Source organism: Filicampus tigris, chromosome 1 (genome assembly GCF_054856515.1).
Source record: "Filicampus tigris isolate MCC_2025a chromosome 1, RoL_Ftig_1.0, whole genome shotgun sequence".
NCBI lineage: Eukaryota > Metazoa > Chordata > Actinopteri > Syngnathiformes > Syngnathidae > Filicampus > Filicampus tigris.
In genome coordinates this window covers 20,576,546-20,593,266 of record NC_141217.1, presented here as the reverse complement: position 1 = coordinate 20,593,266, position 16,721 = coordinate 20,576,546, and the positions used below count along the sequence as shown (strand labels likewise).

Genomic DNA, 16,721 nt, shown 5'->3' with positions numbered 1-16,721 from the left:
TCATCGTGACTTCAAGTGTGGGACACAAACCTGATGTTTGCAATCTTTTAAGAAGCACACAATTGACACCCACTTGTAACCAGAGGTATTATGTTTGAGACTTTTATTAGTTTGTCTATAATGAGTTCGGTCCCTTTGCTCCTTTGGACAGTTTGCTGGAATGTCGTTCATTTCATTGCTGTCTATCACGTTGATCAGCCAACACTGCAAGGAAACAATGCAGCATTAACCCTTTCACGCAAAGTAGTCACTACAGTGGACAGCCATTTAAAAGTTGCTTTCGCCTATATTAATTAAATTAAAAAATATACTTGTATTTTAAATAACATTAAATCATAATTAATGCATGAAAGGATTAAAAATATATTTTTAAATTTAGATTAATTAATATAGGCGAAAGCAACTTTTATATAGCTGTCCACTGTAGTGACCACTATGCACGAAAGGGTTAAGCATCGCAACAATGAAGACAAGTCATCCTGTGTGTGTGTGTTTGCAATAAAGAATGGCGACTGCTCTGGGAACACATCGCTGTCCCCGAGCTAACAGCCTGCGGTTTTATTTAAAGATTTGTGTATCTTCAATGATTTGAAATAGAAATCAAGGGAAGCTTGAGTTTTTAATTCCCTTACAATCACATACTCCTCATTGAATTCCCACTCCTGCCACAAAACAATTGAGCAAGTTTGTCACTATATGAAAGAGTTGCAAATATTTCTATGAATATCATTACCGGTGGCTACATTTCTTTGTAAAAACTTTGGATTGAACATAAAAGCTTTGAGGAGACAGTTCAGAGTGCACAATAACTGGAAGAAGAAGCCAGACTAAGGAGGGATCCACATAAACCTCCCGTTCGGAGTACTGTTTGTCTGTCACAAATGCTTGGTCTAGAAACCACAAAATAGTTTAGATGCATCTACCCATGGAAGGAAATTGCTACGTTCATCTGAAACATGGCTGAATTTGTGGGTCACAGACAAGGCTACACAGGTAGCAGGCTGCTAGTGGAACTGTAACCAAAAAAAAAAATGGTGAGAGCATAGAAATGGTGTGTTGATATATTGATTGGTAGTTTTGTCATGATGCGACATGACAATTTGATTCATAAATGACTAAAAACAACCTCTGCTCACCGCTAAAATGCTCAGTCATTTCCACCCTGGGTTAGAGAAGACTCCACCTAATGCTAACACTAGCATAGCTCTGTTGTTATTGTCTGACACTACAGTGTACACATAACTGGAGATTTTAATCAGTTGCATTCAAAAGAGGGATAACACATTAAGATCACGATTAAGCAAATATTACATTTGCATACAGAGCACCACAACTCCCACATTTAGGCCAGTCAGACCACCTTTCTCTGGCTCCTCAATCCTGCATACGCCTCCCTGAGAGGGAGAACACCAAATCCGACCAGTGCCATCACCACACAGCCATAGGATGCGTTCTTTCAATTACAGAACCGTTTGCCACAGACTAAATATAGTGTCTTGAAATGCAGGACCTATCTGAACACACAGTCAAATGTCGTAACCTAAACCTACACACAGTTCTCCGCTAGGAATGTAACTGCGGACAAATGTATCCGGGTGTTTTGGAACCTAAAACCATGAATGAACAGCTAGATGAAGTTTCTCCTCAGGACTCATAACATCACCTTATCACAATATCACGATAACACTGTTATCGTTACATCACACATCACAACCGGTGAAATACACACACAAATTCTGCTTTGGAATGGTGATGGTAAGGTGGTCATACTTAGATGCGTACATACCGTACTCTAAGAACTCCTCCCATTGGCTTCAGCAGATCTCTCTGAAATTTGAGCATGCTACACAGATGGCCTTTTGCGTTTTGATGGAAAAGTTAACTCTCAACTTTGTTTAATGATGCTGATGCTGATGTCGATGATGATGGTCGAACATTCAACATTCCACATCGGCGCAGCTGATGACCTCTGGGTGGCTCCAGCGAGTCAATCGAAAAGTCCACGTTGCTCCACAATATTCCTCTGATGGCATTTACCGAAGAGGAATGAATACTTTACATTCACCCCAGCTGGATTATGTTCTAGAAAAGATTTTAAAAAGCAGATCACTCATATTAGAGCCGCGCCGACTCAGCTCTGCTGTCAGCCAATTAGCCTCAATTGATGTTGCAACAACACGCGCCGTCGTCATTCTCACACGAGGACTCACTTTTACAGCCTAATAGTATGCTACAACAGAGAGATAACTAGGAGGAATTATGAGTTGTTGTTTTTTTTTTGTTTTTTTTTTTTAAATTCAAAACCTCCAGTCACCATTGTAAAAGCATCTGCACTGCGGCTGTAAAATGTTTGAGATTTGCAAAAATGGTCACTCTGTAAGGCGCTATTTTTCCTACAGTACAATAAATATAGTTTAATACAGAGCATAATTTAAAGTGTATTAAACTCAATTATTTGGACAGGTGTAAACACGGCAAACAGTGCTGTGGTGCATGTTGTGCAATCTTCTCATATAGGGGGTAGGTCCCCCCGGGGGGGGGGGGGGGCGTGTGACCTCAAGGACGTTTTTTTTTTTTTTCGCATTAGAATGAAGTGTAATTGCACATCCACTACAGTAGGTGGCCGTGGCGCTGTCATTGTCAGAGAGTTCGCAAGGAGTAACTCCTCGGCAGAGGTGAACTGACCAATTTTATAGGTAAATTATTCTATTTATCTATTGAGCCGCAAAATATTTTCTTCTTCCTGGCATAACCTGGAATGAATGTTCCTGAATGTTTCTCTCACTGAGTACAATCCTCCTGTCCCGACACATCGTATATTCAAATAAAATGACAGCCACTCCTTCATTCCTTAGACAGCCACAGTTGTGTCATTCTTAATATTCAATAAAATAAAAAATAAAAAACAACGAAACACAAATTCAAAAATAATTTCATAATAATAAAAAAAAATTTAAGTATACATTTTTTCATGAATCTCACTGGGTGGGCAGTCTGTCAAACTGGGTGGGCCTGTGCACACCCAGGCCCACCCATGGCTCCGCCCCTGATCAGTAATCACGTGCCTGCTCAAACCTGGCCAAGATGGCACTGTGCAGGGTATGTCATTTTTTTATGCTACCTAATCGTCTTAGACTTTTTTTCAGGGAATCAGATGTCATTGATTTTTTAACTATTATTGATTATAGACACTGCCTAATCAAATGAAGGGCAATTAATTGTCAGTGGTGCGTTGCTTTAAGCCTGGTAAGTGTATTTTGTGTGTGTCTCCAAATGCTGCCATTTTTTAAGTCACCCTCACCGTTGCAAATGAATAATATTCTAGCAACTATGGGCATTTGGTTAACTCATCTACCTCACAGTTGAAATTAGTTGAGTTGAGTTTGCATATTCTGCCCGTGTTTGTGTGGGTTTTCTCCAAGTACTGTGTCTTCCTCTCACATCCCAAAAATGCATGTTAGGTTCAGTGAAGACTCAAACTGTCTTTAGATGCGAATGTGACCGTGAATGGTTGTTTGTTTATATGTGCCCAGTGATTGCATCATGACCAGTCTAGGGTGTACCCCTATCTAGCTTCCAGCTCACCCTTGACCTTAGCAAGGACAAGAGCTGCAGAAAATATCCGAGCTCAATCTGCATTCTCTAACGTGAATTTGTCCTTTGTCAAAAGGCAACCTGGAGTCGGGCTTTTATGCAGAGTGCATTATTGATGTTACATCACATATAATAATATAATTTGATGCACAGAAACACTTTGCACTTGATTTCTGTCCACATTAAATTAAATTGGGGACAGAGTTTGGCAGATTACTGGAAAAAAACAACAACCTCTCAGCCAAATAATGTTGCATGCTTCAAATGAAAGTTGAGCACCGTCAGCTAACGGAGGTCTAAAAAATGCATATATGATAACTTCCCATTCTGGCCTGCTCCCACTCAACTGTATTTAAGTAAATGTACACATTACTTTTATTAAAACTGCTCATGTGAAATTATCAGAAGTGGGCATTCCTTCAGACTGACGGACGCCTAGTTTGCTGACGATTGATGACTGATGGGACACTTTTTAAAAATGACGGACTAAGCACTGACGGAAGTGGATTTTCGTCTGTCAGTGTAATTGTCATTATTTGGGGGGTGGGAGTGGGGTTATGGGAAGAAGCCAATGAATCCAGTTCCTAATCAGACTTCGCTGTGAAATGTGTGGTTTAGTTGTAGTTTTCATTCAAAGCAACAATGGCTTGTAATTTTTTTCTTATAACTTTGAAATACAGTTGGAAATAGCTATCATATCCTCTGCTTTTGTGTACGTTTACCTGTCCGTGCTGATCACTGTAATTCGCTAATACATACACACTGATGAAAATAAAAATACTTTTACCTCAAATCGATGAGAAGGTTGTCAGTTTTACAATGAACCCTTCCGCATTGAATTAAAAGTGTTCTTGTCCTATGGAATGACAACAAGCTTTATCATTTGAAATGAAGTATTTGAGGTTCAACACCTGCCATAAAGACCAATATTTAGCGGGTTTTCAGAAACCAGTGCTTCTTGTGTAATTTATAACTTGATTTGTAGAGGTTATTGTATAATCCCAGTCATTCATGTCATGAAAACATCCCTTTGCCCAAGATAAAATAAAAATTATACATCGAGCAAACTGAATGTGTATTCCATCCATTTGATGAATTTGCTTAAGAAGATGAAAAATGTAATCTTGAGCATTGGCATTCTTCACCTCATCTCACAGTGTTGAGATTGAAGATTTTTGACATGATGAAACCTTGTGTTGTGTTTGCCATCACCCTTGAATCAATGACCTCCCATTTTTAATTTGTATATAAAGTTATATATTTCAATCGATGACAGTGACATCTACTTTTTAATAAACATGTACCAATGCGACATCCACAACACCCACGGGTGCAGCACCCATGACAGCTTGTACAACTAATAGTAGTTTGGTTTTATATTGCGTTTTGGTGACATGAAGAGGCACAAAAAACAAGTATTTTACAAGTAAAATGGATATTGGTAAATAAAGATAATTGCGTCAGAAGAAAATAGTGTTTGCCAGCAGTGTTGTGGGTAAAGCGTTACCCGGTACAGTAATATATTTAGGCAGTATCAAAGTAATATAACAACTTATTCTCATTTTTTTTGTAATATAATTACAGTTAATGAGTCTGGCAACTCTCGGGATCACAATGCAAATTTATTCACATATATCTTAGCTAGAAGGGCAGCGTATTACCTCACTTACTTGATAAGATATTTAATTATGCAATCATCACAATCAAAGTTTCTTGTCACTCTGTGAATGTCACGCAATAAAGTTGTACAGGGTGCCCATTTAGACATCCTTTCAATCATTTCGTTTTGTACAACTGTTGTAATGGCTGAGAAGTTATAGTTTGTGACACCATTCACTGTCATGGTTTCATAAAAAATTAAATGCAAAACATACTCAAAATACAAGCAAGAAAAATACCTAAGTAAAAAGCAGCGAATAAATTGCGAAGAACTCTATCTATCTACCGATCTACCTACCTACCTACCTACCTACCTACCTACCTGCTTCTTAGACCATTATACGTCATCCATCACTACTACTTGTATGTAAATTAATTTGAGAATGTTGATAATTTCATATATGGTTTACAATCTGGGATTACTTATTGGAGAAAATATCAGTTCCAATATTTATATTAAAAAAAATAATTGTATTGAAACAAATATTGATCAAAGGTAGTGATCTCCGACCGTAGAGTCGAAACATTTAATATCATAGCCCACATTACATCGTGAAATATGCTCATTGCAAGTTAACTTTACCAGCTACAGTATGGTGGCAAATCTAGCATTTTCCTCTTAAAGTATCAAAATCATTATTCAATAAATGAATCCCAATTTAAAAAAAAAGGAACTTAGAAGTAACTTAAACTTGAGTAACACATTATTTGACAAATAGTTATATAGTTAGATATTGTAAAAATTGTTAAAAATGTAATTAGCAACATGTAATGTATTACATTTTGGAAGTAACTTGCCCAACACTGTTTGCCAGGTACAATAATTGGTGAACATGTCATCATTTTATCCTGTATAGAAAGTGTCCCTTGCAGCCTTTTTTTTTTTCTGTATGTGGCCCTCGAAGATTTTTATTTTTTGTACATCCCTGCATTAGAGGTTCCACTGTTTCCCTATATTGCCATCAGTCCCTCCTTAGCTGGTGTTCTGATTTTATTCACCGGAATTCTAAACACACTTGCTAGCCTCTTGAGAGAGAGTGTGCATTTGCGTGCAATCCTCTTATTTCCAGGATGATGATTAGTTGAGATTCTCACTTTGAGGTGAGGCCATGCATCACTTTTGTCTCAGCACACTCCAAAGAAACGGGCCGATGCAGAATTGTGACAAGGGGAAATTATTCATCAAAGAAAGAAATAAGACGTAAGTCCTTCACATACCATTTTATTTATTTATTTTTTTTAATCACAGGTTACTCCCCTGTTTGGTTTGATGAGCACTCACAGTTAAAAGCATTCCATCAGTCCTGAGACATTTCATTGCCCATGGAGAAATGAATTCATAAAATAATGGAAGACATTTGGACTAAATGGATATTTGTGCGGTGTTTTTGCACGACACATACGCACTTTGGAGGCACGTCAGGTTCAATTCCAAAGTTTTGAGGCGAGTGGGCTGGAGTTGAAGTTGTGTGGAGTGTGTTTAAATGATGCCTGCATATGAGGAGGAATTTAATGGTTTAGACTCTTAATGCGGCCACCGTGTGACAAGCATACCAAGCAGACCAGTTGCGTACAATGGCTCGTTTCCACAGCAACTTACTCCGACTCGGACTTTTTGTTTCGTGACAATGTCGAATCAGCCCTCAAGTGCTTTTGTCTCATTTCGAATAAAAGGAATTAAAAATGACCGTAAATACCCTCAAGTAGTTCATCTGAAAGAGTGTTCATTTTCTTGAATCACAGCCTGATTGATGCTGTTTCCAAGCAGTGTAATCAACACAAGAAAGTTATTTTTACCTGTGAGCACTCAAAAGTAGCTCTGCCTAAAAGCACTTAGTACTTTTAAGATTTGGAGTTCAAAAATGGGGTTTTAAATATTTTGGTTACCGTAGTTGCCCATCTGCTCTGTCGATTTTTTTTTTTTTTTTTTTGTTATTCAAGAGTCACTATATTCACAATTCATTAATCTTATCAATTAAGGTTGAGAATTGCAGAGTAACTCATGATAGGATAGTATTTTGCCAACAATACTGATAAGGGATTGCGTGATATTCAATACACTGCACATTCTATTCCAAATCAAAACATCTATAGCAACGGGTCTCAGGAGTATTTCCCCTTTTTAAGGTCACATGACTTCATAATGATCCATGGTGCCTGGTATCAGGTAAATATGCCAAATGCCATATGATGCTTGTACATCCGTGGTTTTCTGTAACTGCTTACCAGTGTTATTTGCAGTCCTCCAACCCCAAATCCTGTGTTTATCAGTTCACAAACTGTTGCAACATTTTCCATTTGGTCCAGTAAAACGTCACAAGAAATTTCTACCAGTCATATTGTATTCTATTTGAGGGTTAGGAATACTATGCAAGTTCATTCTATTTAGAAAAGCTCACACCATAGCAGAGGAGGGGGCACAGTGGATGTGCCGTTCCTGAGTGCAGCTATGAGTGTTTTAGTGTTCCTATCAAATCACACGAACATCTCTGAAGCTGCACCCTTGAGAGGCACCAGCCTACGCCATCTATGGAGGCGACGTTTTGGGACGCACCTCTGAGAGCTTTGTTGAGATTTCCTGTTTGCATCATAACATGCTCTTCGCCTGACATTAATATCACAATGCTAGGAGGCTACATGTTACCATGACAAATGTCACATGAGTAAATTTGAAGACTCCATGATGTTAAATTTATCTGGCATTAAGAATTTTAAATGTGTCATAACTGCAAGATCTTGTGGTGTTATATCTTATCACTGTCCCTGTTGATACAGTAACTGTAGACCAGCATCAAATAATCATCCATCCATCCATTATCGATACGGCTTATCCTCACAAGGGTCGCGGGGCGTGCTGGAGCCTATTCCAGCTGTCTTTGGGCAGTAGGCGGGGGACACCCTGAACTGGTTGCCAGCCAATTGCAGGGCACACAGAGACAAACATCCTCACTCACAATCACACCTAGGGGCAATTTAGAGTGTCCAATCAACTTACCATGCATGTTTTTGGAATGTGGGAGGAAACCGGAGTACCCGGAGAAAACCCACGCAGGCACGGGGAGAACATGCAAACTCCACACAGGGAGGCCGAGCCGGGATCGAACCCACGACCTCTGAACTGTGAGGCGGACGTGCTAACCAGTCGACCACCGTGCCGCCCATCAAATAATCAATACTTGAATAAAATATCCATAACATAAATATAAAACTATGTTTTGGTGATTGTTTTCCCACGCAAGAATCATCAATCGTAGCACAATCTTTTATCGTTTTATCACGATGCACCGCTGGCAAAGGAGACTGCAATTTCCGCCTCTTGTAATAAGCTATGACTTAATTATATATTGTGTGCTCTCTCGTTTGTCATATTAAAATCGTTTTCATGCCCGAGCATTGGCCAATAAAGAATCTTGATATGTGGGAGGCTGGAAACTTTCACAGGAAACTTAAAGGGACACTTGGGTGAGCTTAACATTGGCACTTACATAATAGGTTTGCATGTAAAAATGACATTAGTACTAAAATGCCCACCTCAAAAGACTGTAGTGATTTAAGGTCTTTTTTTTTTGTGATTAGGTTTCCGACTAATTGCCCCGCCCCAAAAAGGGTGCGTGGCTTATGTTATGTTTTCGGTCCCAGCGGTCTACGTCACGGGAGGGAGGCAAGCCTGGTAATATTGCTCGCTTTGTCAGTTCTGTTGTCTAAAACCGTGACCGATCGCCACCAAAATGCAAATGCACATTACTAGTCTTGTCCACTTCAACCTGTGAAAGTATAAAAGTGTTCTGCACAATAGTTTGGATTTATTGACATTAAACGTGATCTCATGATGATCACCTCCACAAAATCAAAAATACCGTGGCGATTGCTCCTCCACTTTCACAAGCTGAAGCGGACAAGAGCATGAATGCGCACACGAGCCCCGACTGGTTATGTTTCTGACATTTAGCGACGCTAAACCCGTGTCTCAGGAGGGAGAGCGACAGCAGCTTGCAGCAGCAGCAGGCAGATAGGAGCTTTACGTCCCCTTCTTCCCTCCCCGGCTAAAGGTAGGATTGGGACGGCTAATAGCAGCAACTAGCTTCAGGCCGTTAAAACAAAGTGTTTCAACGGCAGTGTTTTTTTGTTTTTTTTTAAGCAGTATGCGCTCGTCCCAGCATAAATCTACGTAGCTCTGCTGACTTCCACATTTCCTCATTCTCATATAAATCAGCCATGGAGAGGTTAATCCTTTTGATATGTTGAAGTGGGCATTAGTAGAGGTGTCCACATAACTTTTGGTGCCAATTGATCACCGTTTTTGGACGTTGGAAGAGATGAAAGTACAATGATTTCCAATGGGGAGTGAAAATAGTGAGTAAGTGAAAATAGCACTTTGGAGCCTAAAACTGCATACATTTGAAAATGTGTTCGGTGGCAGGAGGTAGAATAATCTTTAGACCTGAGCAGGTCTAAATTGTGGTGCAGGTGGTTTAACACAATTTTAATGCATTTGATCGACGTGCAGCCAAGACAGATTTCGCAGTCCGCTGATGTGTGGTGGATGTCATGAAAGTGTACATTAAACCCTCTGATTCATTGTACAAATCAATTCATTGTATGAGCTACTATCATCATCTTTTTTATCTTTTTATTTGACAATCTTGTCTGTCGTGTTTTTTCCCTAATTTGTGTGTACCAGTATCATTTTGACCAAATTCTAATCTGTGCATTGAAAATGTAAATGTGCCATATAACAAGTAGGTGGTGATTATGGACTCATTGAAGTGTCTTTGAGACCATGGGCCGACTGTCTGATTGATAGTTTTGAGATGTGGTTGCAGTCCCCAAAGTCATTGTGAGATTGCTGTGGAGACTTTGAGACATGCTCGTCTTCGTAGCACTCCGACATTCATGAAGGACTCTGCTGCTTTAAGCGGGTCTAAAGGCCATTCTTCTGCAGACTGCAGAGCAAATTAGATCACATGAGAGAGAAGCCCGACTGCAGAAGACATGGACATGGACTCTTCCATCGTGTGTGTCTCGCCATATCAACTTTGCTTTCACTATATGGGACGTTTAAAGGCAGTGTGACGGGGACACGGCCGCAGCGAATATTATTTCTCAGAGGAAAAAAAGCATCGAATTCACATCACGCTTTAATTTAAGCGGGATTTGTACTCATCCTCCTTGACTGCAGAGTTTGTCAGCTGAGATAATTAACTTTGGAAAGACATCCCATCATCCAAACAACACTGTGATTTATTTGATTTGAAGCGTGTCCACTCAGGCAGCCGTTTCATTTGATGGTCTCAATGTGTGTTTGTGTTTGGAGGGAGGTGTACGAGGGATTTGTTCGGAGTAATTTACATCCCCTCTGTGATTGGCTGATTAGCCGTAGCTTAAGTTTGGGGGCAAGAACAGCGTTGAGACGTTCATAGTGCACGGAAAACGTAGGAGAAGGGAAAAAAGAGTCGTCATGGCCCAGAAAAACAACCGTAAGTTATGATGAGTCTTCTTGAATTTGCTAATTAGTTCATGAACAACATTGTGGAATTCTGTGAAATGTTTGTGGTCTTGTTATTGTCATCACAAGATCCTATAGTAAGCAATGTAATCCTGATTTCAGTTTTGCTTTTTCACATGTTTACATTTCCCCTTTGCATCCATTTGTGATAGAAAATGCGAGTGTTAAAGAGTGCCGTTCTCAGGTTACATATTAGAAAATCCAGCAGGAATGTTGTTAAATCTGCACATAGATTAGCCTCGCTGAGCTCTTCTCTTTCCCCTGCTTCCCTCCTTCAGTCCAGCTCACCATCAGGGAATACCGCCCCTCCGATCATCGTGCGGTCACAGAGTTGTTTTGTGACGGCGTCCGCGAGAACATATACCCGGCCTTCTTCAAGTCCATGAGCCACCCGGACCACGTGGGTGTGGCACTGAGCATCTCCATGGCTGGCTACGTGCTCGGGGGCAGCTCCTACTTCCAGGCGCTGCTCTTCGGTGCGGCGTGGGCCGGGCTCATCTACTTCTGCTGCCACGAGATTTACGAGGGCTACATGCTGAGGAGGCTCAGCACAGACATGGCTGACATCCAAGCCAACTACCTGGACAACCCAAATAATGGCTTCTGGGTGGCGGAGGCGGGAGACAGAGAACTTTGCAGGGTGGTGGGCATGGTGGTGGTGACTGGGCGAAGGGAAACGAAAGAAGATGAGCATCGTGACAACTTGAATGGCCGCTTGGGGACGGGCTCATCGGCCGACGGGAGCGGCGATAGTGGCGAGATGTCCAATTTGGTTGTGGCGTTCCCGTGGCGTCGCAAGAAGCTGGGCTCCCAGCTGACACAGCGGGCATTGGACTTCTGCAAAGAGCGGGGCTTCGCTCGCCTTGTGCTGGATGTCAGCTCGCCACAGACGGCGGCCATCTCCCTCCTCCGAAAGAGCGGCTGTATTCAGACGTTGTCGCACAACAACACGCACACCAATCGCTGGATCTCCAAACTGGCCAGAATCAGTGTGACGCGCATGGAGAAATTCCTCTGAAGGACTCCCAAGACCTCTTCCCATCTGGACTGTGCAGCACATTATTCCACTTACATGATGCAAAATACCTTTAGTTTGTAGTTCCTCAAGTAGTGGCCTCCACTTAAATAGATGCCGTGCCCAACTTATATTAATTACTGGGTGTCATCCACTTGACCAAATAAACACCTGCCCTCAAATAGATGCCTCTTTTTGTCTCGTCAAGAAGAAAAGCAAGGGTTGTAGTTACATTTAGCGACGTCTGATACCACCTTGTGTCATATTCGACCCTGTCTTCAAAGCAGACATGACTGCAGTTGACCAAGGAATTTAAAGAGATAAATAGCTCCAGTATGTGGTGATGAGTAGTGCAAGGCTTTCAGACCCCAAAGTTGCTAAATTTGGGATCTGAAAAAAAAAAAAAATCTGATGTCCGCTGACATAAGGAGAGAGTGCCTCAGTGGAGGGGGAAAAAGAAAATGAACAAGGAGTTGGTGTTAGAATGAGTTTATTCCACGTGGGACAAACATAAGTAGTAATGTAATGCCCAGATAAATGATGAGAATTGGAGAGGTTACAATCTCATATAAAATAAAATACACCCTGCAACCTTGAACTGGGTAAACGTCACAGAAGATGGATAGACAGATAGATCGAAATTTATTATCAAAAGGCTCTTTTCCATAACAGGTTCCAGAACGTCCTGGCACCGGCCTCGCTTGACCTGGCCTTCGTTGCTTGTCTATTACTACAAGCACCAATCAGTTGGGGCGGGGTCTCTGCACCGTGCGAGCCTCCACTGCGCCCTCGTAGTTTGTGGGGTTCTGCCACAGGTTTCACGAGCGGCCGATTCTTGGCCACTGGTTTTGCGGTGATTCAAAGTATGAATCATAGTTGCACAATGTGTTGACATTGCAAATTAAAGTCCATCAATTGCACAGAGCTTTTCACACAGACAAATATTCAAAAAATTCCATTTCCAGGGTTAAACGAGAGAGACATACCCGCCTGCCGTCTCACACACTGTATTGTGTTTTACAACAAGATTGAGCCACTTACAATTTTGTATGTACCTGTGAATGAAATAAGTGAAGCTTGTGGTAAACATTTTCACGAGCTGTGTGCATGTTGCTGGCTCTATTCAGTTGAATGAAAGCGAATCCCCTCTTTCACTATATCCCCATTTTGGTCTTTGTTGTAGACCATGTCCTCTTTCTGTACCTGTGTTTCTCGACTGACATTGTGCAATGGGTGGCTGCCCTAGAAAGGAAAGAGAAAAGTGGATATATTGGAAGACGGGGTTAGTTCTCAATCACTTGAATGGACCCCGCAACCTGTGCCAGGTGATGAACATTTGTACTACAAGCTTCACTTATTTCATCCACAGGTACATATTCAATTTTAAATATGGTTAAGTATTATTGTAAATCAATATGTGTATTGGACTGTACTGTATTTTTGTGACATGCCAGCAACCGGCTGTCTCACTTGATTAAAACCAGGAAATGGAAGTGTGCAGAGGAATCCCTCGCCGCATTGCTAAAAGAAACGCCTACATCTGGCGGCCAATCGGATGACAGTGACGGCATGCGTTCTAGAGCCACATTGGAAGAGGTTCTAAGGAACGATTCCATTGTCCCACCGCCTCGAAATAGTCTAATGGAAAAGCGACCACACAGGGCGGAACCAGGCTGTTTCGCGATACTGTGGGAAAAAGGCCAAGGTTTACCGTAATATGATTATAATATAACCGTGTAAATAAACATGTCTTCAGTAAAAGCTGTAAAATCATTGCTTACTCCGAATTCATTGATAACCATGTGTAACAAAACCAGGGAAGACAGTCTACCACTCTGTTCTACAGATGATTGGACAATAAATGGCACCAGTGTCATGTCTTACTATTGTTCTTGGGCCCACTCAAATATGTGAGAAAAGAGAAGTTCAGTCATTTGGAGATGGGGGAGAACTTTGTGTTAAGCCTCTTTCCAGGGAGGAGTTGAATCCGTCTACCTCAGAGGAATTAATGCCAGCCGTCTTCTAAGACCTCACAACTCTTTGCTTAAAATACCAATGAAAAATGCAATAGTGTCAGGACATTGGGAGGTTTAAAATTCTTTGGAGCTGAGAGAGTGCGGCATACAAAGAGGATAAAGAATGGAGTATAACGCATTGCATTCAGGTCAGCGTCCACGGTAAAAATACTGAGATTAAAACTAATGGCACACAAACGAATAACAGAGGAGACTTTCAATTCATGTGTTTCTGTGTGTAATTCCATTTGCCATGTCTTGTATGATTGGGAGTGTATTGTATGTGATGTTTGATTAAGTGAAAGTGAGTCACTGATGGTGTAGTGGTTCACTCGCTTGACTTCAGTGCAGGCAGGGTTGATTCAGTGCCAACATCAGTGATGATGTTAATCCAAGTGTGAATGGTTGTCTGCCTCTATACTGTATGTGCCGTGTGATTGACTGGCAACCATTCCAGGGTTTGGTCTGGCTTTCGCCTGAAGTCGACCAAGATCAGATCATTAAGATCATTAATTCCAACCATGCTAATTTTCTGTTTGCAGGTATTGATAGTGCTGACCTATTGGGAGCCACACACACCTCCCACCACACAGTCCCAATTGTGACTGCACAAACAAGTTGCCACGTAGCTGTAGATGGGTTCAATCGTAATCAGCTCTTCTGACTCCAGCCTTACTGCAGCTAATCACTGGAATGCTTATGGGGAGGGTAAGCTGTGGAGAAAAAACGTGATGTCCTAGGAAAAAACTGACAGCAGTTTTGAAATCAGCATGCTAAATTTAGTTTTAATCATCAGTTTTGATTTGCTGGCATTTAATCAATGCCAGTAAAACAAAACTGTTCATCTATTACACAATTTATTTTTAAAGGGAAATTGTAAATAAAAATTCCTGCAATACATCAATGTCAGTAAAAGTGAAGACAATTTGTAATTTTGATATTTTAGCATGAAACATGAAGTCGAAAAACATGATTTGCCTTCACGGGCCACATAAAATGATGTTGCGGACCGAATCTAGCCCCCGTATACCCGAATCTGTGCCCTTCGATGATTATATGTATGTACATATTAACATATGTACATAATTTTCATGTGCCTGATGGGGTTCAAAATAATTTAAATAAAATAATAGCAATAAAAAACAATAAATAAAATCTAAATAAATATCATCTGTTCCTGCTGTGCACATGTTGACCACTTAGGGGCAGTGTGGTGCCGTGCATGGATGGAGCACACACATTAACATAAGAACAGTAGAAGAAGAAAGTGGCAATTGAGCTTTATTAATAACATAACACGTTTTTCACAGAGGCGGAGGAATATGTGCCTTTGGGTATTTTTTATTACCTGACTGTATGTGTTGCTACAGTGTCTGTGTGTGAATATTCATATTAATGCAATGCTAATTTTCTATTTGACTGTCAATGTGATTTTACATTGACTGCTAGAATTAGCAGTGGCGATGTTTATCACAACATAGGAACTTGCAAACACACACCGCACTATTTTTATTAGTTTATAATGTTTTTATGATTGTGATAAGCCAAAATCGAAAACATAATTGCATTTCCATTAAATGCCCAACCCAAATTGGTGTTAAAGAATATGAGGGGGGAAAATGTCTCCACTGTAAAGATAACCATGGTATACAATTTATAATATAAAATGTATCTTTCAAAGCCAGAATATGGCACCATCTTATGCCTTGACTTGGGCATAGTCACCGCTGCCTCGAACAAACCAAATACCATGGAGAAAAGAACAAATGCAATGAGTTTGTGTGAAGCACTGAAGCCATGATGTTTGCCGGTGGGTCTCCACAGTGGGACATCTTTGATTTTTGACATCCCCAGCTGTTTTTGTTTGTACTCACCTCTGGGTTTTGTTGTCTTTTATTCATTAGAAAACTGCCCAGGTTCTTACTGTTGCTGTGCCGCTGTCTGAATATTGATACTTTTTTGTGCTCCTCTATGCTTTTGCATGCTAAATACACGGGATTTGACTTGCATCTGTGTAAAGGCTTTGCAAATGTTTCAGCGCACTTATATGATAGCAATTAGAGCTGATACAAGAGGGACAAAAAGGGTGTGGCCAAACAGCAACTGCTGGTGAAGATCATTTTGGGGATGAACATGCATGTTGGCAGCTGCTGCAAGCATCCCATGCTCACCTTCCTCGCGGGAATGGAATGAGTTGGGCTTTTAATTATCCAACTATGATTTCTAAATGAGGTTTTTTGTGTGTGTGTCAAAACTAATAATAACTGGAGACAGTGACGGGCCTAGGGAGGGTCCAACATGCTGGTGAAGAAACAGACTGTTCTCTCTTCAAAGCCTTCGCAGATTATTAACCTCCACTTTGTAGGATAAGATGCGAATAAAAACACTGATGAGACAATTAAATGACAAAAATGATTATTGCTGACAATATGAGCAGAACTGATCATCCATCCATCCATTATCGACAATTCTTAATCTTTTGGATGTCACACCAAGGAAAGAATAGTCTTCAAGGAATTGACCTTCCTTGTTTTTAACCTAAATTCCAAATATATAGTGTATATTTAAGAAGGCGTAAAGCAGGTGGTGTCCTAAGAGAGTGGGAGGTGTCAGAGTAGATTTGCAAGGCTGATGCTGCATTAGATGGCCCTAAAGCACACAGATACGGTTACATTTGGACTCAGAAAAACTAGGATTTACCAAACAAATTCATGTTTCTTTATTTTGTGCATTAGATATTTGAAATTCCATGTGAGGAGCAGTTCTCCAATTCTGGAATTAACCATAACTAGGCGTGCGATTCTATTTATTTTTTTATTTCATTTGACAGAACACGACACACAGTTTACAACAACAGCATCTGTGATTTCTAATGAGGAACCGAATGATCAATAGTGTCCACACGGGAAGTCAGAAGATGCAAAAAGTAGAA

General features: G+C 40.7%; 1 protein-coding gene across 1 annotated transcript; it reads left to right on the top strand.

Moving 5' to 3' along the window:
• The first annotated feature begins 10,670 nt into the window (after nucleotides 1-10,670).
• Nucleotides 10,671-11,956, top strand: LOC147153208 (putative N-acetyltransferase camello). The gene is made up of 2 exons (XM_086044161.1): nucleotides 10,671-10,730; nucleotides 11,038-11,956. Exons 1-2 carry the CDS (start codon nucleotides 10,712-10,714, stop codon nucleotides 11,775-11,777), a joined length of 759 nt encoding a protein of 252 aa, XP_085900287.1. The 5' UTR covers nucleotides 10,671-10,711; the 3' UTR covers nucleotides 11,778-11,956.
• The last annotated feature ends 4,765 nt before the right edge of the window (nucleotides 11,957-16,721 follow it).